Source organism: Triticum urartu, chromosome 4, assembly GCF_003073215.2.
Source record: "Triticum urartu cultivar G1812 chromosome 4, Tu2.1, whole genome shotgun sequence".
NCBI classification, from domain to species: domain Eukaryota; kingdom Viridiplantae; phylum Streptophyta; class Magnoliopsida; order Poales; family Poaceae; genus Triticum; species Triticum urartu.
This window is the reverse complement of record NC_053025.1, coordinates 560,389,741-560,413,481: the sequence shown is the minus strand read 5'-3', so window position 1 is coordinate 560,413,481 and position 23,741 is coordinate 560,389,741. Positions and strand designations below refer to the sequence as shown.

The window sequence follows — 23,741 nt, the reverse complement described above, 5'->3', positions numbered from 1 at the left end:
AAAACAATGAAAAAAAAATAGAGAGCGACCAGCGAACACAATAGTGTGTGGGCTAAGCTAGGGAGCGGCGAAGCAAGTGGAACAGTCGACCCGGCCGGCCTCCCCACCTGAATCCAGAATTCCAGATCCTTCTCCGCTCCGCTCTCCTCACCTACCTACCTCGTCGCCACGGGCAAAACCCCCGGCCGCTCTCCACCCTGAGCCGCCGAGCCGAGGCGCCGATGCAGTCGCCGGAGTCCTCCTCCTCCGCCGCGCCGGTCCTCCTCAACATCGGTCCGTCCCTTATTCCTCGCTCCCGCCTGGCCCACGCGGCCGCGAATTCGAGGCTTATCACTGCGGTGTTGTCTGTGGCGCAGGGGGGACGAAGTACGCGACCACCGCCGAGACGCTCACGCAGCGGGAGCCCGACTCCATGCTCGCCGCCATGTTCAGCGGCAGGCACACGCTCCCGCACCACCCCACCACGGTACGGTCCCTCGACGGCGCTCCCTGCCTCTCTCGTTGCGATTTTCCGGCTGCTGTAGGCTCAGAGGCTGAGTGTGGGTGCAGGGGGCGGTGTTCGTGGACAGGGATGGGAAGCATTTCAGGCACATCCTCAATTGGCTAAGGGACGGTGCCATCCCGGCGCTCTCGGAGTCCGAACACCACCAACTCCTGCGAGAGGCGGAGTACTACCAGTTGCTCGTAATTGATTCAGAAACTCTCCATTGTACCTTTCATTCATTTATTGGGTTCTAGCTTGGGAATCAGCTGTAGTCACATACTGATGGTTTGTTTAGGGTTTGGCTGATTACATTAATGAGAAATTGGTTTCCAAAAAGACTGAGAATTCGTGTGAGGCTGAATTGACACGCAAAGATGTGATCAAGTGCATTCAAGCCCAGAAAATCAGATTTCGTGGCCTGAATCTATCCGGCCTTGATCTATCTAAACTTGTAAGATTCTAGGGAGACTCTCTGCTTGTTGTTCTCTATTGCCATTACCGTTTACAGCTGCAATTCCTGTACTTAGTCAGCTTATCTTACATAGATGATAAAGTCAAACAAGCAATTTTCCTTTTTCCTTGTTTACTAATTGCACTATTTTAAATGCATTTTTTGGTACTTTGCAGGACTTATCAGAGGTGGACTTCAGTTATGCGTGCATCGAGAGAACCAACTTTTCATGTGCTAATCTTCATAAAGCAAAATTTAGGGTATATCACATTATCACTCACACCAAGATTCTGCGCTGTCAGTTATCTTCTTTTGAAGTAGTTCAATCCAGTTTCACTAGCTAATGGAACTTTCCAAGATATTCTTGTATGTAATACGAAATACTGTATCATTAACGCGTTGCACTGCATGTTTTTTTGCAGCTGGTGGAAGCTGCACATTCTTCATTTGAACAGGCAAATTTACATGAGTAAGATACACCGTCGATCTTCTTCTGGTCTCGTCGATATTATCTAAGATGATATTTTCTATCTTTTTCTTTTTGTATGGGTGCCTAAGAAACTGGTTAATATCCATTTCCCTCCTTATATGCTGATTTTTGTTTGTATACGCTGTTTGTAAGTGCTCATTTTTGGATAATAACAGGTGTGAGCTTACTGGAGCAAATCTTCAAGACGCTGTCCTAGACAGAGCAAACGTTCAAAGCGCAAACCTGCAAGGTATACAATCACCTCACCCTACCCCAAATCATGTATTTAACTTGATCGCAGCTTATTTTGTATTTTTTTTGTTTATACACACTGTATATTGCTAAAGTAAATCTGAAGCTTCTCCTGTTTAAACATTTTCTTGCTTTTGTGACCACTGTATCACTAGGGCAGTTCTTTGTAACTTACCATCTTAGGGCATCTTCAAAGCCACGTAGGACTCCGACACTCCCGGCCCACCCAGAACCCCTCCTGGACCTGCGCCTCCATCCTCCCATCTTTCTCTGCATCCGTTTCCTTTCTTGCATCCGCCACCGCTTCACCACCCTGACCTCCCGCCACACCCTTGCTGGAACTCGACGATTCCGTCTCCCCCTTGCCCCAAAACAAGAAGCAGCTAGAAAGGATGTTGAGAGGGCATTTGGAGTTCTGCAAGCACGTTTTGCAGTTGTTCGTGGACCTGCAAAACAATGGGATCCGGAGACCTTGTGGGAGGTGATGACATGTTGTGTGATCATGCACAACATGATTGTGGAGGATGAGGGTGAGGATGCTGCCATAGCTCTTGAATTTGGGAACATGGGTGATCCTATCGAACTTTCGGACCAGAATCCGGCCACATTTGATGAGTTTGTTCAAATGCATCAACAAATTCTTTATCGAGCAACTCATGAGCAACTGAAGGAAGATTTGATTGAGGATCTTTGGGAGGTCAAAGGGGACAACTAGTACATACGTGCTAGTTAAATTCAAGTTTGAACCATTACAATTTGAATACTTTGTTGGATTGTAATATTTAAATTAGAACTACTGCTGCATTTGAACATTTTTTTTATCTAAACTGGAACTAGATTTGCGGCTAGTTTGAGCGTGCGGACTTAAAAAAAACTGGGTGGCGGATGTATGCGGCTAGCTTTGGATGGCCGGCTCCCGCATCCTTGTCCGTGGACTGGTCCCCCTGTCCGCGGACGGATGCGGTGTGCGGTTTGGGGGTCAGCGTTGGAGATGCCCTTAAGCTGTCCTTTGCCCTCTCTTTCCCTTTGCGGGGTGCAAAAGTAGATTTAATCATATACTTGAAAAGATTCTTATAAGTTGCTATGGTTCACAAAACCAAGTATGAAGTGATTGATTTGCTAGACTAATTTTGCAGATGCATGCTTAACGGGATGTAGCTTCATTGAGACAGATGTCCGTTCAGCCCATTTACAGGTTTGCAAATTGTTGTGAGTAGTGTATTTCTTCATAAACATTCCCTGTTTTGTGTTTTGCTGCTGAAAGTCCCTGCTGACATAGTGATATATGAAGTCGCTGTTCAGCATACAAAATAATCATAATGAACAACACCATACGCATAGCATTGTTTATAAGGCGTCCCACCTTAATCGCTTAGGCGGCAAGACGCCCTGGCAGCGCCTTACGATTATGTCTGCTTTAGGCACTTAGGCGTCAGGGTGGTTGGTGCTTATCTTACCGCCTTATAAACAATGACGCAAAGCATACTTCTTAGATGCTAATTCTGCCACTAGTGGCACTTATGTATATCTATTTTCCACCTCTGCAACGTGTGTAGCATCCGAAATATGTAAACAGAGTCCAGCACATGCCCAAAGTATTAGCTGCATGCAGGACATATGTTTTATCTATTTGTATTCATAGTTCCATGTTGTTCTTCCCTAGATAGTCACACGTAGAAGCTTCCTGTGGAGTTACTTTTAGCAACTCAAAAAGCATCAAAACTATGGGTGCCCGAAATTTGAACTTCATACAGGACAAATTTCTATCTTTTTGTCCCCACAGGTCCATGTCGTTCTTCTCTAGACAGTCACACATAGAAGATTTCTATAAATATTCTTTTTAGTAATTAGAAAACGTCAAAGTTTAGGTGTTGATTATTTCATTTCTTGTGTGTCTTATTGTGAATTCCAATGAACTTTCAGAATGCTAATCTTACGGGTGCCGATTTGAATGGAGCTAACCTTGAAGGGGCCAATCTCAAGGTAAAATAACTTCATCATAGAAATTTATTAAAACGAACCTCACCGCTACAGTCTGCTGATTATCTGGTTCATATCTAGTGTGGCACAATATCTTGTTGTCAAACTATTGTAGCAAATCTTAGTATGTTACACACTATATCATACATGCCTGTTCATCGTAAAGCTTGAATTTTAATTTTATGGATTTGTAGTCTGTCTTTACTCATGTTTGGAACTGAAGAGTTTGAAGCTTCCAGCTAAAATAAAGTGTGCTATCATCTTAAATGTTCTTCCGTACTAAGTAGTGTCATAATGTCAACATATACAAACATCTATTTTTTAGGTAGAAAGTGACCTCCCTGTGGATCGAATGTGGCTGGGCAAGCTTACACCCGCGAGCTCTAGCTATCCAAGCCAGCGTTCAGTTCTCACAAACATCTACTCCCTCTGTAAACTAATATAAGACGTTACATCTTATATTTGTTTACAGAGGGAGTATTTATCAGGGCTTTCTTTAGTTCTCTGTAAGCATCTAACATTCACAGAAGTTAAAATGTACTAACCTCAGTAAACTATCATAACATGGAGTCAGTACCCATCATCTTTGTCCAGAATATTGACTGTTCGATATGTTACGTAAGCCATGTTGTTTACTTATTCTGTTTGATGAAGCATGCATAAATGAAAAGACATTAGCGAAGTCAAACATTTTTTTCTGGTGTCTTACTTGACAATGTATTCGCATACTTGTCCTCACCATGTCATTCATACCCCTATGCTAAGCTAGTCTGGTTTGCAGGGGGCTAAGTTGTCGGGTGCAAACTTGCAAGGGGCAAATCTTCAGCGAGCCTACTTGAGAGAAGTTGATTTGCGTGAAACTGTATGTTGTCCTGTTTGCTATTTGCTTTACCTGGATAGTGAATTTTTCACTTCATGCATAATTTGACCAATTTATCTACTCCAATTATTTTGCAAATACAAAGAGCAATAATTTGTTATATATTCCTGTTTCATTTTTTTGTTATATAGGATTAGAAATCCTGAAGAATCTTGCCTTCTTTTGTTTATCTCCATCTTAAAAATTAAACTATGTCTGCTTTGGTAACAGGATTTAACTGGTGCTAAGCTTGGAGGAGCAAATCTTCTTGGAGCTATCAGATAGTACAAGAAGAGAGGCTGACATCATGTACACTTTACAAAATTGATCTGTCACCTGCAATGTCTTGTGGTTTTGATCTTAGTGGTTGTGATGGAGAAGAGCAGTACGTCTGAAGAAAAACTCGAATGCAAATGGGTACGCAAACGTTCAGGCATTCGGTGTACCAAAACACATGCACGCCGGGGCAAATAGTTTCTTGCTGTCATGCCTCTCAGTGTTGATTGTTGTACAAAGAATTGTTACATCACACTCCGGCTAGAATTCGATGACTCTGGCTAGTTGTTAATGTTAGATACCTGTGCTAAATCTTCATCGTGGCGCAAGGAATTCGATAGGCGCACAGCTGTTGCATATGGGGATGCTGTATCTGTATCTGAATTGTTGGAGGAGGCTGGTGTATGATGTTTCTTCTGCGTGGATTGCAAAGTACACGTGGTGTATGCCTGGTTTGTGGATTGTTTCAGGTACTTGCGTTCTCAGAGCAGTCACATTCTCACACCTGTTTCGAGGCAAAGTCTTATCTTTTCCTTGTTTTGACAGCAGCAGGGTACTAGATATAGCGTATGTACAACCACCGATCGGATGTGTAAGTTGCAGGGACTGAGATCATATTTGCACGTTATTCAGGCCACGTATCTCCACCAGGGACTGAGATCATGTGGGGCGTGGTTGGTTGGTTGGTTGTGTGCATTCTCACCGACTCGGCCTCATCCATCGACCATTGTAGTATGTCCACCGACATAGCCTTTGGCTGGGTCACATAACATGCCTGGAACCAAACACCAGCCATGCGTTTCGTCTTAGATAGGTTGAGGAGGATGCAGACACATAAACTATGTGTAAAACATGGTTTTTAGCCTGTATTCACCCATCTAGGCACAATTCAGTCACATATATAAGGAGGCAAAAAAGATATATGCAACCAAACACACCCATGCTAGCTTTTGGTGTTCAATCATCATTTGTCGTTGCCGTCTTAGCAGACGGATCCATCAGTCTATATCGAGCATACAACATCGCCACAGAGAGGAGCAGTGCCCGCACCACCGCTCCAGTCCCAGACAAATTCGTACACCTGCCCATTAGTAGACGCCGCCACCACCTTTCCCTTGTCACAACGATGCTGTCTGTTCTTCCTCTTCACCCCAGGACGCTTTCTCGCTCCTCGCACCGTGCTACATGCATGCATCCACCACCTGTCACCGCTTGTGACCCTTGTTACATTTTCTGACTTTGGTTAAATTTTGTCTAGTTTCAGTGTGTTTTAATGTTCATCTAGCCCCTTAAGTGAAAATGTATCGATCCACTTAAGTGTGTTTTAGTATTCATGTCATATGATTAGATGGACTAACACTTTTTGTGCAAAAAAGGGACTAACACTTTAATTGAGTGATTCTCATGTGTTTAGTCACAATTGATGAAAAGGATGGAGGTGAAAAAGACCCCACATCCGGGTAAAAAGGTGTCCACTATTGCAAAAGGTAAGAGAATTTGGTTCTGGAATCGTAGGAAGGCCCAACTATTAAGCGGGGTTTAGGTCTTGTATAAGTTTGGGGATCATGATACACCATTTTCATCAAAACCCATACACAAAGCCATGTTAGAAAAGCCCATCTCAAACCCAACACTGGCATCCTCTCTGTATACCTCGGAACTCCAAGGGTCCAAGGCCTCCAGATCTCTGGTTCCAGTTGACATCGCCTTTGGACACCCCGTACTCCACCCCTGACCCCTGGATCTCCGGGGTACCCAATGACACCTTCTCTAAATAGGGATCTCCAGGATACCGACCCTCAGGTTTTGGTTATGGATAGGATGGATCTCTAGGGCTCCGGACCCCTGACCTCCAGAGTGCACTGCAAGTGGGGATAACAATTAAAAGGATTTAAAGGGGGTTATATATAAGCCACCCTTCCTCTACCTCTAGACTCAATCCTCGAAATTTGAGCCGCATCCCCCCATTGTTGAACTGAAAAAAAATCCCATTCCCCATTGATTCCTCCAATAAAAGTTTGAGGATTCAAAGAGGAACCCTAGATCTACAGTTCCACCAAAAAATAAATCGTGATCCCCCTACTTATGCTATACCAAACTTGTTACCCTTGGAGTTTTGGGAATCTTAGGTGGCAGGAGTCTTTCCTGGAAGTATCCTTGCGTGTGCTGTTTCCCGGTAAAGTTTGTAAAGGTCTGATGATTGCTTTCAAGACAAACCATCGGTGGTTTGAGGGTTCATATTAAACATTGGTCTCCTCTAGTAGTTTGACACCAAATAATCTTTGAATAGGTGAGGCTACAATTTACAGTAGATTGAGGAACCGAACAGTTAATGAAAATAAATCAAAGAAACAATCATACGTGTAGATGAGAAATTACATGTACAACGACACCTCGTCGATAATAATAGTGGTAGTCTGTATGTCCAGAAATGATTTGATAATACCAGTAGTATTTGTTCTAGTAGTCGAACTGGCGCCAGGTGGTGAAGGTTTGTCCAAACTGCCACCAGGCCGGCACGACATCCTGGAAGACAAGGTACTGGCCTCCGGTCGAGGTGATAGCGAAGCTGAGCGCCTGCCCCACCAGTCCCGAGAGGCAGTGCCAGTTGGCGCCCCAGTTCCTGGACATCGGGATCCACGCGGTGTTGGTCCCTTTCACCGACATGCTCTTAATTGACCCGCTCCCGGCGATGTTGGCCACGAGCACCAGCTCGAAGTAGTTGAAGCCGTTGATGGTGAACCGAACGCCGCCCTGCTTCCAACACTTGACCTGCTGGTAGAAGACGGGGATGATGCCGGCACGGTAGATGCCGATGTTCTCCCAGGAGGGCTGTGACATGTCGAAGTGGTGTCGAGGAGGGTTGCACCACCCGCTGTTGTCGCTGGGGAGATCCCAGTTGGGAGGGCAGAAGTTGGTGGCGGACACGGTGATGGACGTGCCGGGCTTGCACATATCCGTCTTGCTGGTGTCGCAGATGATGGCGTAGCATTGCCCGCATGATGCACCGTCATTGAACAACGCCGTGCTCAGCGCCACGTTGTTGATCCCGTACCCTGCAACATATAGGTTCTCGTACCCACACGCGCCACCTAGATATTGCACATGCAAACACATTCAGACACGCACACACGCAATGCATTGCATGCATACCGTAAATTGTAATATTGGGAAAATTGATGGTGCCGGAGCAAGCCGGAATTAAGTCTTGATAAGCTAGCTTACCCATTGTGTCGGAGCCGTCGGCGCCGCCGTAGAAGGTGGCGGTGGCCGGGATCCAGTCGGAATTGGCCGGCACGAAGCAGAACGCGAGAACGGCGGCGAACAGCTGTAGGAAGCGCATCCCAACTGCCATCTTTCTGCTCGAGAGTCCCAGAAACATGGAGAGATGATTGAGCTTCTCTCGCAGCTAGCTAGCTTGGTAGATATTGTGGTGATCGAGGGTGGATTTGGAGGTGAGGAATGATTGCGTCAATGGTGGTGCTTAAATAGGAGAAAGAATTCCTTATATAACACTACTTTAAAATCATCTTCCCTATTTAACACTGATAAAATATTTCTTCCCTATCTAACCCGGACTCTAAACTTTGTTCCCAATATAACACTTCCATCCGTTTTGTGAGCTAACAGTGTTAACTTGCACATGAAATGACAATATTACCCCTGTAACTAATATATGATATTTTTTACTCCTCTTTCCCATGCCTCTGTGTTTTTTTTTCTTTGAAGTGGTTTTGTACGGAGCTATATCAAAATACTTATACTTGGCGTTGTAGAAAAAGAAGAAAAAAACAATAACAACGGCAAGCACACACACGTGTACTGGCACATTAGTTAGTGACTCATTCATGCATGTGGGTTCTCCTTCACGTACCCATCCATGGATGCATTGTGAGCAAGTACACGGTGATGACATGATCATGGCCATCCGATACTTATCGTTTGTACATACCTGAATATCTGCGGCGGCCGAAGACACACGTATACATACTTGAATATCCACGCGCGTACATGCAAGCACACATACATACCTGAATACTCATACACCTGTGTATGTATGGTTAAAGAATTTTTTTATTTCCAGGCGTGTTGACTAGGAACCGATCAACTTGGTCGTGGGGGCAAGGAAAGGCATCAACGATCCAGAATATCCGGACTGCTGCGATGCGTCTGACCCACTCATACGCAGGCATCACAAGGGGAACTCACGCACCCATCATACACGCACATAGCATCCAGGAAGAACTCACGCACAAACATCAGAAGATATACAAGGGAAAGGAGAGGGCGGACCCAGAGAGATACAAGAGAAAGGAAAGGGCGCACCCCCAGCTAATGATCAGATAGATACCCCGCAAAAAAAAGATCAAATAGATGTTTGAGGGCAAAAATGTCATTTTATGTGCCATTTAACACTGTTACCTCAGAAAATGGATGAAAGTGTTATATTGGGAACAAAATTTAAAGTTGAAGTTAGATAGGGAAGAAATATTTTTTCAGTGTCAAATAGGGCATCATATTTTAGGGTAGTGTTAAATAAGGAATTCTCTCTAAATAGGATCTAGCTAGCATATGAGATCGAGAGGAATGATTGTCGTCTTATAATTAACTAACATATGAGATCGCGGTTCCAACGATCGTATGGATGCAACCTCCACCGATGGACTTGCGCGCTCTAATCATTGAACGCAAGTCTGATCGGTATGTCGTTTCTTAATTAACTACATTCAAAATGATAGGTTAACTGAATACAACTAATTTAACATGCTTCCAGAGTCTAGTCTACTAAGTCTATAGCTTGTAGTGGCAGCAAAAGCTAGCTCGCTTTTGTGGAATTAGAGATGATTAGCAACTGTTCAATCAACGTATCAGGAGAAAACTTCTTCCTATACACTGATTGAGAGAAGATGCAACCGTTCAATTAAGGCATCAGTCGTATTTCGCACCAGATAATATGCAACCGTCCAATTTTCTTTGCTACCTACATTCGGAATGTACAATTTTCAACTGGATAGGCAAGTAGCTGAAAGCGAAAGCCGGAGTATTTTTACATTAAAAACTATTCTTTAGGTAGTGCTGGAATTCCTGCTAGCCAACACTAACTAAAACTGTCTCTAACTGCAAGCCCAACTCTCTCCAAATCCTTGCAGCTCCACAACCGACTGTCGCATTCTAAACTAACTACCATATATCGAGCAAACCATTGAAGTAGTCAAACAATATGCATGCATTGCGTCCTCTTCTTTGCTTCTTGTGGAGGCCAGACGACTAAACCAGCATTATTACTTGGTAGCCTAATTTACTTAGAGAAAACATGCATGATTACTTGATTAATGTACATCTTTCCTCAATAGCTGTATTATATATGCGGGTTATTCTTATCAGTTAGCCTGTTTGAATTACACTCGGAGTGCAGCATAAGAAACATGATAAGCATACCAAGGCATCAATGTGTATGCAAGCATATATTATTTACTTAATCCCTGTCAACTGAATGAGCCATATGATCAATTACAATCATGCAACTATACGACAGTTGTGTCTGCAACATAATTTCTTACGTGAAACTCTTCAGGCTGGTTTTGTTATATGAATACCATTAATTTTGCTTCATGCATCCAATGTCCATGCTAACTTAAAAAAACCATAAAGTTGATCACTTATTTGTGGAGAAAACCAATTAGTGTTCTAGGGTTTTCGGGTTGACCAAACTTTGCAAATTACTTGAAGGCCCCTTTGATTCAATGGGATTATTAAAGAATATTTGAATGCGTGTAATCCTCATAAATGTTCTGCTATCTGTTTTGCTATATTTGTGCTATCACAATTCATGCATGAATTATTTTGTTAAGATTCCTTTGTGTCAAATTTAATGAGAAAACTTCAATTAACTTCAATGTTTTGGAAATATTCATATGCTTTTATGTGGCACCATCAATAATTATTTGTTGCAAATTCTTATATTATCCAATTTTCTAGAATTTGTGTCCTATGAAGTGAAATGAAGAGGCCATGTAGCTATAAGGTTGGGCAAATTGTTTTAAGATCCAAAGATAATCTGTCCTGCTCGAAGCATATTGAATGATCAAAACATTTCCAGTAACAACTCAAGCTAGACTTACCATTTTATTCTTTTAGGACCAATGAAAATGGTACTGTGTATCATCCAGTTATTTCATGAAGTAAATTAAAAGTACCAACTTTTTAATTCGACAGTCAAGTATATGCGTTGATGAACTTCAGTCACCATCACCTTCAAACTGTATCACGGACCTGTTGATTAGACAACGATATCTACATTATAACCAAGTTGTCGATCATTTTCATGTATGTACAGCACCTCTGCCTTGTCAACAATACTTTTGCCTTGACGTCTGCACTCTAAGTATTAAACATGTAAGATATATTAAAACCACATCATTTCAGAAAAGGGGTTAACCTTGGCCAACTGCATAATTGTGATGCACACAACAATCATTATTAAAAAGTAGCAAACATGTAAACCAGTCAAAACAAAAAATAAAGATGCAGACCACAACCTGTCTAGAGTTTCATAGGGTTCCATAAAATCTTTTGGCAGCACATGCAGGAGTACCCATCATAACCATGGAAATCTCATCCTCGATCATTGCGATCCTTCATGGCTGAGAGTTCTCCAGCATGCAATCCATCTGTGTTTGGTATGAGGGAGTCCTCATCGCATCACGACGCTGAAATCGAAGAAATCCTCGCGGGCCTCAAGCCGCATGGGGAAGAAGAGGTCGAGCTCGACTTTTTGGGTGAATTAGATCTGGTAAATCATAGTCGTTGGCTTACACTCTTTAGGTTTCATATGACTAAGCCCTTCCACCATCCTGCGCTATTGAAATCGATGTGCAGTGCTTGGTCCCTAGCTCTGGATGTTGTCTTCAAGGTTTTTTTAGATAAAAGGCGGAGTACCCGACTTTCAATTAATAAAGCCAACAAGGCCAATATACATAATATAGTTAAAGGGTTACAATCCGAGCATAAGATCGATGTAAGTTACAAGCCATGTCAAAGATACATGGACCTAGAATATAACATAGACAAATGGGACACCCAACGAAGATACCAATGAGGCATGTTTCTATTGACGAAGTGAACATCATTAAGGTGGATCTGTACCGCTCGAGCTACCTCGCCACCTTTTCTCTTTCCCATAGGTCTCCACTGCTGAAAGATAAGGACACTTGTGTTGAGAAATTAAGCAATTGTTTGATTAATTTAATCCAATAATAAATCATGAACAATGACATAGGCAGTGCTAATGACATACTGAATTTTGATGATGTACACACGTACTAGGCAGATAGTAGAAACATCTATGCAAACCATTAGTACTGCACACATGAAAGTAAACAGGAGCGGTGTAAATGTGTTATACCCTCCAGTAGACCAGTCGGCCGTAGCAACAGCGGAGACGTCGGCCTCGTCTGCGATCCTCTTGTCCGCAGCAGCCTTCTCGGCAGCCGCACGATCGGAGTCAGTGCTCATGGTGAAGATGAAGGTGACGCAGAAGTAGTCGACGTAGATGAAGTAGTTGAACCAAGGCGAGCAGTCGCGTAGGAGACGCTCCCCAAAAACCTAATCGCCTCTCTCCCGTACAGGATCTGGAGAAGCGGGGTTTCGGAGGCCTGCTCTCCCGTCAGCCATGTACGCGGTAGACGGGATGGGATCACCGAGGGCAGCAGTAGTGAAAGGAACGACCAGGGAGCAATGGAGGTGTGAAGCGCATGCAGGGCCGTTCCTGAGATTTCGGGGGCCCGGGGCAAGACGGCTTAAAGGGGCCCTAAGGCCACATTTTTCTCTATTTCAATTGCAACTAAATTCTCGATGCGCTATAATTTGTGTTGCCTTGTCATGTTGACTATCCAACAAATAAAGGTCATAAGCATTCACAGAAAAATTGGTTGCTTTTCTCAATTGGCAATTATATTTTTCTATTAGGTTTGTGCCTACTCTAGTATTATCATCCTATTCTCACTGGGTTGTTCTTCAACAGTAACAAAAGGCATTTTTCAGAATTTCTAGTAGAAGTACTTGCATCAGTTGTTTAAAAATGTCAATATCTCCTTTCTGAAAATCAATCAACTCATATGCAACTTTATTTTATTTACTCATTACCAGATGGATACATTCTAAATAACATCTTGATAATTGCCACACATACAAATGAAACAATAAATTAAAAACCCTGTTAATAAAATAAAAAATTGCTAACAAAGGCTCGGAACAAGGTACATGGAGGGTAGAAGATTAAAAATTGCAAGATTTTGCTGCTTCTTATTAGTCACGACCAAAAATCTGAGCTCCTCTTTTCTAATCCCAAACAACAGAAGAAATCGGAGTGTGAGAAAGAGATATGTACGGTGATGATCTTCATCTTCATTTTTCGAAAAGGATGGATCTTCATCTTCATAAAACGAATGAACGACCTGTAAAGACTACAGAAAAAGAGGGATCTGCGTTGAAGAGGAGTTTGATTGAAATCTGAAAAATTTGTACTTGGGGTTAATTTCTTCTTCGACAGGAAATCTGAAAAGAGGAAGTTCCACTAATCACGGATAGCAGCAGAAAAATCACGAATAGAAGATACGGGCGGGGGAGCAGTAGACCTTGGGGCGGATTAGTTGCCAAGTGGGGAAGCGGAGTAGAAGCAGAAGATTGCGCCTCGTACGGCAAGCCGAGAAGATTGCGATTTGTTACCTTTTTCCCGTTTCTTTAGAATCTGTCTACACATGGGCTAATATCACGTATATATGGAAAGCAAGCCATCGGGGGCCCCTTCTTACTCGGGGGCCCGGGGCGGCCGCCCCTCCCGCCCCCCCTCAGAACCGGCCCTGAGCGCATGGAGCTGAACTGCGATGCCTCATATATATAGCCAGTCGGGTAGGAGAACGGCCCAGCAATAAAACCATTTAATTACAGACCTTTCCATCTCCACAATAAAAACATATTTATTATGAACATTTTAATTTCCGCAATGAATATGACGTCTCACATTCATTTTGTGTCTGCAATGGACTCTCCAATTTTGACCGCTCATTCCCGCAACCCGTGGCGTGGCGCGTGGCGCGTGGCGTGGCGGGCGGCGGAGGAGGAGCGCGCGTGTGGAACACCTCTCCTTCCTTCACACCAACTCATACTAGTGGGAGAAGAGCTCACCTTATAAGTTGGTGTACATCTCTCTCAACTAGCCATGTAGGACTAAACTTCCCCACCACTCAATTGACAGCATGGGCCCTTAGAGGTTTTCTGAAATTGTTAAGTGGGCCTGTAGCCCAACTAATATTCAGCAACTTGAATATGTAGTGAGCGGGCCGACTCGATATCTTTCTCTCAGTAGGCAGTTTGTTGCGGCTAGTCCAAAGAGCCCACGCATGGCCCGTATGCCACACAATCCTTAGTATTTTACCCCAGGTATCGAGGAGGAGGAGAAGAATCTACTAGAATGAATGAGGGTCCCAAGTGCAGCTGAAACATTCCCAAACATAACTCCTTCATAATTTGGCTGGCGGGCATTGGAACAGAATATGATCCACATCTTCTAGGGGCCCACAAAGAGCACTTGAACCATTCTCAGGTCCATGTCAGTTTTGAGGTTGATGGCCGAGTGGAGACGATCTTTGGTCACTTGTCAGAGGAAAATGCAAATTTTAAGAGGGACGACAGTGGCCCAAAGAGCCTTAGCCTAATGGATCTAGGGCCATGGATAATTTTAGTGTATGTAGATTTGACCGTGAAGTAGCCAATTCACAAGGTCCCAGTGGATAATATCCCATCGTTTGAAAGCTGGACCTGACCAAGGTTGAGGATCAAGGTGTCCCATGATACCGTCTCTGTGTCGCTAGGATTCTAAGGAAGCCTAAGTTAATCTGGTTGTGTCATAGCACATTCTTGACAAGGATATAGGGGCCAGAAGTAGCCATGAGTAGATCTAGGTATTTGGCATAAAGCGACGTATCATGAAGCCATTTTGGTGAGCCGTAATTTGGTGTCAGCCATGTTTCCAATAGAGAACTGGTCACCGAAGTTAAAAATATCTTTGCATTTCTGGATCTCATTCTATGATTGAGAGCCTTTTTTTTTCTCGAAGTGAAAAAAGATGAATTTGGGTAGTATTTAACCTTTAAGAACCAAGCCAATAGACTAAAGTCGTTTTGAGAAATCATCCAAATCCACTTGGTTAAAAGGGCGAGGTTCATTTTCTTTGAATTTTGTGATGCCAAGTCCTCCATGTGCTCTTGGCTTAAAAATGTCCTCGCAACGACCATGTGATATTTTTGCTTGATAGGGTCAACTTTGAGAAGAAACACAATCTAAATTTGTCGAATCGGATGTGTGTCCTATCATCCAAGAGGAACGAACAAGCCCTTGTCATAAGATGGAATGGCCTAGATGCACACGTTCGTAAGGGCCAGCCTCGCCCTAGATGATATGAGTTTACCTTGCCACAAATCAACACACTTTTCCACTTAACGGGTGATCCCAATCAGAGGTGAAGATGATTTTGTCGGCTATGAGGAGGTTGAGGTAGCTAATGGGGAATTGAATCAGCTTACATTTTAGTAAGTCAGCTTCACGTGGCCCTGGTCATGGTTCACCTGTCACAGTTCAATTTTTTAAAGAAGGTTAGTGTTTTCATCAATACTGACATGTTTGCACTATAACTATATATTTAGAGGGAGTAAGAATAGTTTAATATAAAATCAATAGATGAACATTTATTTTTTATATGTGTAGTTTTTTCAAATAATGAATATATTTTTATTATATAGTTTTGGATGTGTAGTTTTCAAACAATGAAGATTCAAAGCAAAACAGCGAAGTTTGAGCTCAACGAAACATTTTTTTCATCATCTTTAATTAAAATTTATCATGCAATTAAAATTATACTGGTATGCACAAATATGCCTACAAATACACTTAATAACCTAAATTTGATTTTTTTTTCTACCCATTTTGTCCATTATATCATGAACTTGTAGATAGAATTTTGATTATATCACGATCCTTCAACGAAGATGGTTCGGTCTAAGCAATGTACGTCATAATTTTTACAAAAACCTTCTATTTTTTAGCACGACATGTATGGATCATATAATGTCACCATGCAAGGTTTCATCTTTTTAGACTTCATTTGCATTTTTTGATTGAAACAACCAATACGCTCCATGTCAGGGGTCAAATCTTGTCATCCTGATGTTTGGAATCCCACTTTTTTCTTGTATAATGCCTAAACATAAAGTCTAGAACACAAAGAGGATTTTTCAACCCAGTTTTGGAAACTTTTCATGCACTTGTAGTTCAAATTTGAATTAGATTTACTAAATGCCTAGAAGTCCACTAAATGACTTAAATATAACAAATGAACCCTGAAAAATGTGAAATTCTGACATGAAACATGTGATGTTGTATGTTGAGCATAGAAAAAAAAAATCAAGTTTAAATGATGCATCAATCGACACTTTGCCTTTAAACCTGCCTCTTTCCGTATGGAAACCAAAATTCCTTCTCGAAGATGGTCCGCATTTCAAGTAGTGCACGCCACAACTTTTGAGAAACCTTCTCAATAGTTTACCACAACATATTGATATGACATATGATACACCATGCCAAGTTTCACGTCTTCCTGACTTCGTTTGCATTTTTAAAAATTAAATAACCTACAAGCTCCATGTTCGGGGTCGAGTTTTGGCACCTTGACAATTGGAATTCATTTTGTTTTCTTGGATAAGACATAAACATGGATTCAAGAATACAAATAGGATTTTCAACCCAATTTTGCTAACTTTTTATGCACCTGCAATTAATGTTTGAATTCCATATTCACTAAATGCTTAGAAATAAATGAAATGAAATAAATATAGCAAATGAACTCTGAAAAATGCATAATTCTGACATGGAACATGTGACGGTGTATGTTGAGCGAAGAAAAAGTTTCAAAGTCAAATGTGAAGTAACCGACGCTACATTCCGCCAGCCTAATTTTCATTTAAAAATAGCAGTACAAACTCTAAAAATTGCATAAAAGAATTCTTGAGAACAGCAGAAACATTGGCTTGAAAATGTATTCCCGCACATACAATTCATAAGAGGCAACCTGCTAGAAGTAGGATTATACTATTACTTGCCTTCTGCCACAACAAGTTGCCTTTTACCATAAGGTGTCCATTTAGGTTCTCTAGTTTTGTTCTCATAATTAGGTGCATTCAGAAAATTCAAGAAAAACATGTTTATATGAGAAACTACATTTTAGCCAAACCGATTAGTTGGGATGTAATTTTAGTCAAACCGATTATCAATTAACCAGTCTATCTCGAGAAGCATGTTTATATGAGAAACTTGTTTCTCGAGAAGACGTGTCTTTGCTGAGTGTAACACTAGGCAAGCCTTGAGTTTACCTTGTGTCATATTTTCTTTTTGAAGGTGAACTGTTGCCCCCCCCCCCCCCCACCACCCCCCCCCCCCCCACAATATGCAAAGGGGCTAAAGCCACAATAAAAGGAAAAAAAGAGGTAAGGAACCCTTCTCATGAGACAATCCCTATGACTAGGCTTAATCCTATGGTCAATAGGGAGCGAGACTTCATGCACAAAACAACTTCCCCACCAAAAAAATGCTGGTCTATCATTTCTCAAGATCCTGACATTTCTAGATACCCAAATATTCCAATAAGCCAAGAATACCACTTCCGCAAAGAATGATTTATTGAAATCCTTTTTATCATGCACAAAAGTTGCCTCATAACATCCCGCACTTGCCAGCAAATCCGCAGATAGTTCCATTCCCTGACATAGAAATTACATAGAATAAGTGATGATCCATGTCCTCCCTAACACCAGTGAGGAAAATGACACAAGATGTCCCATCAGCTACATTCGAGTGCCTCCTCTAAAGCATGTCCTTTGTATTCAACCTGCCCGTAATCAAATCCAGACAAACACTTTGATTTTCATTTTACAACAACTCTTCCAGATCCAATTTAATATAGGATTTGATACAATAGGATTATGAATTATGTCATAATAAATCTTTTCTTTTATAAGGCACATCTCCCTTGGAGATCAAGCAAACATCCTGCTTACAATCTTCTCTTGAGGGTGAAGAGATGAGATACTTCAAAACCCCAAATTCCTGATAGGCTTGGGAAAAACGAGGTAGATTGAAGGATTGTATAAAATCATCACTGCTAAACCTCCTTTGGTCACTTGTCAGAGGAAAATGGCCGAGTGGAGACGATCTTTGGTCACTTGTCAGAGGAAAATGCAAATTTTGAGAGGGACGACAGTGGCCCAAAGAGCCTTGGCCTAATGGATCTAGGGGCCATGGATAATTTTATAAGGCACATCTCCCTTGGAGATCAACCAAACATCCTGCTTACAATCTTCTCTTGAGGGTGAAGAGGTGAGATACTTCAAAACCCCAAATTCCTGATAGGCTTGGGAAAAACGAGGTAGATTGAAGGATTGTATAAAATCATCACTGCTTAAAACCTCCTTGGCTGAAACTAACATGCCTGTTGCATAAGAGAACAATATCTTAATCCTCTACTGCGAAGATACAACTAAGCCATCTATCCTCTATTGGTCAGACCAAAAAAGGACAGAGTACCCTTGGTTGAGTTCTACCAAAGAAATGGCCCCAAACTTGTCAAAAAAGGCTTGCAATATCTTTCCACCAAGAGGTGCCACACAAAGAAGTAGCATGTGGTACTCTACCATGATAGTAGCAATTCCATATCAGATGCACCCAAGAAATATCATGTTTGTTGTAGAATCTATGTGCATGCTTTAAAAGCATAGCCTCATTTTGAACCCCAATATAGAGAATACCAAAACCTCCCTTGTTTTTTGGGTCTGCAAACCAAATCCCATCCAGCCAAGGATGTTGCAGGTTCCTGTATGTTCTTCCTATATAAGCACTATCTCTGAATTCTCTGCAGTTGCTTAGTTTTTGCCGGGTGTATTTTCGAAAGCACCCGACAAAGATCTATTTCTCGAGTGCCCGCTGGAAAGCGCTTCACAAACACCCCGACACATAACAAAGAAGCATATTACCGTAGTGAATCCTTGAACATGTGAGGTTGCATATTTTTAAAGTTTAGTCTTCACTCTTTAGTGTTTTGCCACACGATCGGGACAGAACAGTTAAACAAAATGAATCAAAGAAACAATCATACGTATAGATGAGAAATTACATGTACATCAACACCACATCGACAATACTAGTAGTGTGCATTCTAGTGTTTGTCTAGTAGTCGAATTGGTGCCAGGTGGAGAAGGTTTGCCCGAACTGCCACCAGGCCGGCACGACATCCTGAAAGGTGAGGTACTGGCCGCCGGTGGAGGTGATGGCGAAGCTGAGCGCCTGCCCGACTAGCCCCGAGAGGCAGTGCCAGTTGGCACCCCAGTTCCTGGACATGGGGATCCACGCGGTGTTGGTCCCTTTCACCGACATGCTCTTGATCGACCCGCTCCCGCCAATGTTGGCCACGAGCACCAGCTCGAAGTAGTTGAAGCCGTTGATGGTGAACCGCACGCCGCCCTGCCTCCAGCACTTGACCTGCTGGTAGAAGACGGGGATGATGCCGGCACGGTAGATGCCGATGTTCTCCCAGGCGGGCTGTGACATGTCGAAGTGGTGTCGAGGAGGGTTGCACCACCCGCCGTTGTCGCTGGGGAGATCCCAGTTGGGAGGGCAGAAGTTGCTGGCGGACACGGTGATGGACGTGCCGGGCTTGCACATATCCGACTTGCTGGTGTCGCAGATGATGACGTAGCATTGCCCGCACGATGCACCATCATTGAACAGCGCCGTGCTCAGCGCCACATTGTTGATCCCATACCCTGCAACGTAGAGGTTCTCGTACCCACACGCGCCACCTGGATATTGCACATGCAAACACATTCAGACACGCACACACGCAACGCATTGCATGCGTACCGTAATTTTAATATTGGAAAAGTTGATGGTGCCGGAGCAAGACATAATTTAGTCTTGATTAGCTAGCTTACCCATTGTGTCGGAGCCGTCGGCGCCGCCGTAGAAGGTGGCGGTGGCCGGGATCCAATCGGAATTGGCCGGCGCGAAGTAGAACGCGAGAACAGCGGCGAACAGCTGCAGGAAGCGCATCCCAGCTGCCATCTGTCTGCTCGAGAGTCCGAGAAACATGGAGAGATGATTGAGCTTCTCTCGCAGCTAGCTTATCTTGGTAGATATTGTGGCGATCGAGAGTGGATTTGGAGCTGAGGAATGATTGCCACAATGGTGGTGCTTAAATAGGATCTAGCTAGCGTATGAGATCGAGAGGAATGATTGTCATCTTAATTAACTAACATATGAGATCGCGGTTCCAACGATCGTATGGACGCAACCTCCACCGATAGACTTGGGCGCTCTAATCATTGAACGCAAGTCTGATCGGTATGTCGTTCCTTAATTAACTACATTCAAAATGATAGGTTAACTGAATACAACTAATTTGACATGCTTCCAGAGTCTAGTCTACTAAGTCTATAGCTTGTAGCAGCTAAAGCTAGCTCGCTTTTATACAATTAGAAATGATCAGCAACCGTTCAATTAAGGCATCGGGAGAGAACTTCTTCCTATACCATTGAGAGAAGATGCAACCGTTCAATTAAGGCATCAGTCGTATTTTACACCAGAGAAGAGAATATGCAACCGTTCAATTTTCTTTGCTACCTACATTTGAAACGTACAATTTTCAACTGGATAGGCAAGTAGCTGAAAGCGAAAGCCGGAGTACTTTTACATTAAAAACTGTTCTTTCGGTAGTGCTGGAATTCCCGCTAGCCAACACTAACTAAAACTGTATCTAACTGCAAGCCCAACTCCCTCCAAATCCTTGAAGTACGGCCTTCTAAACTAACTACCGGAGATCGAGGAAACCATTGAAGTAGTCAACATTTTTCTGAAAAGGAGGATTTCCCCGGGCCTCTGCATCAAAATAATACATGCGAACATTTTATTGATCTGAAGTTTCAAAACAAAGTCCCAAGTTCCAAAAAGCTCACGGAAGGAGCATGAAACAAATCAGTAAAAAGAGAACTGCCACAACCGGCGAAAAATAGGCCAAGATGACTAAACACATATTCTATTATTAGATCGCCATTCAAACCGGTTGTAGATAACTCGTGCTACCGTCTCCCACCGATTGCACCCAATATCCAAAAGCTCCCTCGAGTCCGCATGCGTGAGTAACTACCACGTACGGATCCAACATGCATTGCATACTCTTCTTTGCTTCTTGTTCAAGGTCAATCTACTACACAAACGTTAATTATTACTCCCGTTGTATCACAATATAAGACACTTTTTGGTCTAAATATTTTGATACGGAGGGAGTACTTGGTAGCCTAGTTGATTTATAGAAAACATGAATGATCACTTGATTAATATACATCTCTCTTCGATCGTTGTATTATATATGCAGGTTATTCTTTTCAGTTAGAACTTTGCTTCCCCCCCCCCCCCCCCGCGCGCGCGCGCGCGCGAAAAGTGCAACTTAAAGGTGGAGATTATAAGTTGCCCCTTCAAGCAAAACGAGTAATATAGTTATTTGTATCCAACTCAATCTATTTAATATGTTTGATCTACAAGCTAATATGGCGATAACCTCTTTAGTAACTTTATAATTCGTGTAAACTTTTAGGGGCAGGGGGTGTACCGAAGCAAAACTCTTTACTTGAAGGCCCCTTTGATTCAATGGGATTATTAAAGAATACTTGAATGCGTGTACACCTTATAAAGTTTCCCTATGTGCTTTGCTTTAATTTTATGATCACAATTCGTGTACGAATTCTTTTGTTAAGATTCCTTTGTGTTAAATGTAATGAGAAAACTACTATTAACATCAACCTTTTGGAAATATTCATATGCTTCTCCTATCATGTGAAAGGAAGAGGCCATGTAGCTATAAGGCCGGACAGACTGTTTTAAGATCCAAAGATAACCGGTCCTACTCGAAGTATTGAATGATAAAAACATTGGCAGTAACAATTTAAGCTAGATTCACCACTTTATTCTTTTAGGACCAAAGAAACTGTACGGTGTATTATTCAGTTCTTTCTTGGAGTAACTAAAAGTACCAACTTTTGAATTTAATTGTCAAGTCTATATGTTGATGAACTATGGTGAACTTCAGTCGCCATCACCTTCTGACTGTATCGTGCATTTGGTAGACAACGACATCAACATTATAACAAAGTGTCGATCATTTTCATCTATGTATAGGACCATTGCCATGACAACTATATTTTTTGCCTCAGCATCTACACTATGAGCATTAAACATGTTAAGACATATTAAATACACATTCTTCCTGAAAAGGGGTTAACCTCGGCCTATTGCATAATTGTGATGCACACAACCACTGTTATTAAAAAGTAGTAGACATTCGAACCTGTCAAAAAAAAAGATGAAGACCACAATCGGTCTACAGTTTCATAGGCTTCCACCACATCTTCTAGAGGCGCGCGCAGAGTACCAATAATAACCATGGAAATCTCATCCTCAATCGATGTGATCCTTCGCGCTTGTGAGTTCTTCAATGTGCAATATGTCTGTGTTTGATCTGAGGGATTGTTCGAAGTCATCATGGCAAAGTGAGAGAAGGAACTAACAACTAATCCGTCGATGGCAGGTTTTAGTGAGGGAGGTGAGTCCTCATGGCATCATGACGATGAAATCAAGGACAAGCTCGCGGGCCGCAAGCTGCATGGGAAGAAGAAGTTGAGCTTGGTTTCTCAGGTTATTTAGAGGATCTTGTGAAGGATATTCATTGGCTTCCGCTCTTTATGGTTCATACGACTAAGCCCTTCAACTATGGTGCGATACCGAAATCTATGCGCATTGTTTGATCGCCGGCTTAGGATGTTGTTTTCAAGGTCTTTTATATAAAAGGCGCAGGGAGCGCCGAAATTTAAATTAATAAAGCCAACAAGGCCAGCATACATAGCATAGTTCAAGGGTTACAATCCAATCATAAGATAGACTAAGTTACATGCCATCTCAAAGATAGAGACCTAGAATACTAAAGGGAATTCCAATTCTTGAAGGGATCAAGCAAGGTTGTTTCTGTTGACGAAGTGGACATTCTTAAGCTCTCTTCACCGCTCGAGCCACCGCATTATCCTTTCTCTTTCCCAGAGGTGTCCACTACTGGAAAAATAAGGACCACTCGAATATGTAGTCAGTGGGGTGATTTCGAATAGTTAGTTAACAGCTAGTCCAAAGAGCCCACATAAGTACCGCAAACGCATGCCATAGAATCCTACGCAATTTACCCGTGATACCGGCAAGGAGGAGAAGAATCTCCTAGATGAACGAGTGTCCCAAGTGTAGAGAAACCTTCCCTAACACAACTCCATAATAATTTTGCTAGGATGCATTGGAACAAAATATGATCCATGTCTTCTGGGGCCCCACAAAGAGCACACGAACCATTGCCAGCTCCATCTCATTTTTGAGGTTGATGACCGAGGGGAGACGATCCTTGGCTGCTTGCCAGAGAAACATGCAAATTTTGAGAGGGGCTGCAATGGCCCAAAGAGCCTGGGTGTAACGGATCTAGAGACCATGAATAAGTTTAGCCTATGTAGATTTGACCGAGAAGCAACCCAATGCTTCAAGGCCCCAACAGATAGCAACCCGATCGTTCGAAAGCTGGACCTGACCAAGGTTAAGGAGCAAGGTGTCCCATGATGCTCTCTCCACATCGCTAAGATTTCTAAGGAAGGCTAGGTTGATCTGGTTGTATCGTAGCACATCCTTAACGAGGGTATCTAGGTTAGAAGCAACCGTGAATAGCTCTAGGTATTTGGTGTAAAGATGTGTATCATGAAGCCATTTAGTGAGGCAGAACTTGGTGTCGGACCTGTTGCCAATAGAGAACTGAGCAACTATGTTGAAAATCTCTTTGCATTTT

At 42.6% G+C, this 23,741-nt stretch overlaps 3 protein-coding genes across 4 annotated transcripts; 1 reads left to right on the top strand and 2 right to left on the bottom strand.

Annotated features, from left to right (window-relative positions):
• Positions 1–76: 76 nt before the first annotated feature.
• LOC125552680 (FH protein interacting protein FIP2) lies at positions 77–5,240 on the top strand. 2 transcript variants are annotated; one of them, XM_048716309.1, is made up of 11 exons: positions 78–273; positions 357–466; positions 550–684; positions 780–935; positions 1,112–1,195; positions 1,358–1,404; positions 1,581–1,654; positions 2,793–2,851; positions 3,580–3,639; positions 4,418–4,498; positions 4,727–5,240. In XM_048716309.1, exons 1-11 carry the CDS (start codon positions 222–224, stop codon positions 4,778–4,780), a joined length of 912 nt encoding a protein of 303 aa, XP_048572266.1. In that variant the 5' UTR covers positions 78–221; the 3' UTR covers positions 4,781–5,240. The 2 variants fall into 2 exon arrangements, with proteins under 2 accessions (XP_048572267.1, XP_048572266.1); XM_048716310.1 differs by lacking the exon at positions 780–935 and having other exon boundaries at positions 77–273.
• A 1,991-nt stretch (positions 5,241–7,231) lies between these two features.
• Positions 7,232–8,185, bottom strand: LOC125552679 (expansin-A19-like). The gene is made up of 2 exons (XM_048716308.1): positions 7,997–8,185; positions 7,232–7,863 (listed from the first exon to the last, which is right to left on the bottom strand). The coding sequence occupies exons 1-2, from the start codon at positions 8,151–8,153 to the stop codon at positions 7,232–7,234; spliced, it is 789 nt and encodes a 262-aa protein (XP_048572265.1). The 5' UTR covers positions 8,154–8,185.
• A 10,789-nt stretch (positions 8,186–18,974) lies between these two features.
• LOC125554157 (expansin-A19-like) lies at positions 18,975–20,021 on the bottom strand. Its single transcript, XM_048717755.1, has 2 exons — positions 19,810–20,021; positions 18,975–19,677 (listed from the first exon to the last, which is right to left on the bottom strand). The coding sequence occupies exons 1-2, from the start codon at positions 19,964–19,966 to the stop codon at positions 19,046–19,048; spliced, it is 789 nt and encodes a 262-aa protein (XP_048573712.1). The 5' UTR covers positions 19,967–20,021; the 3' UTR covers positions 18,975–19,045.
• Positions 20,022–23,741: the final 3,720 nt, after the last annotated feature.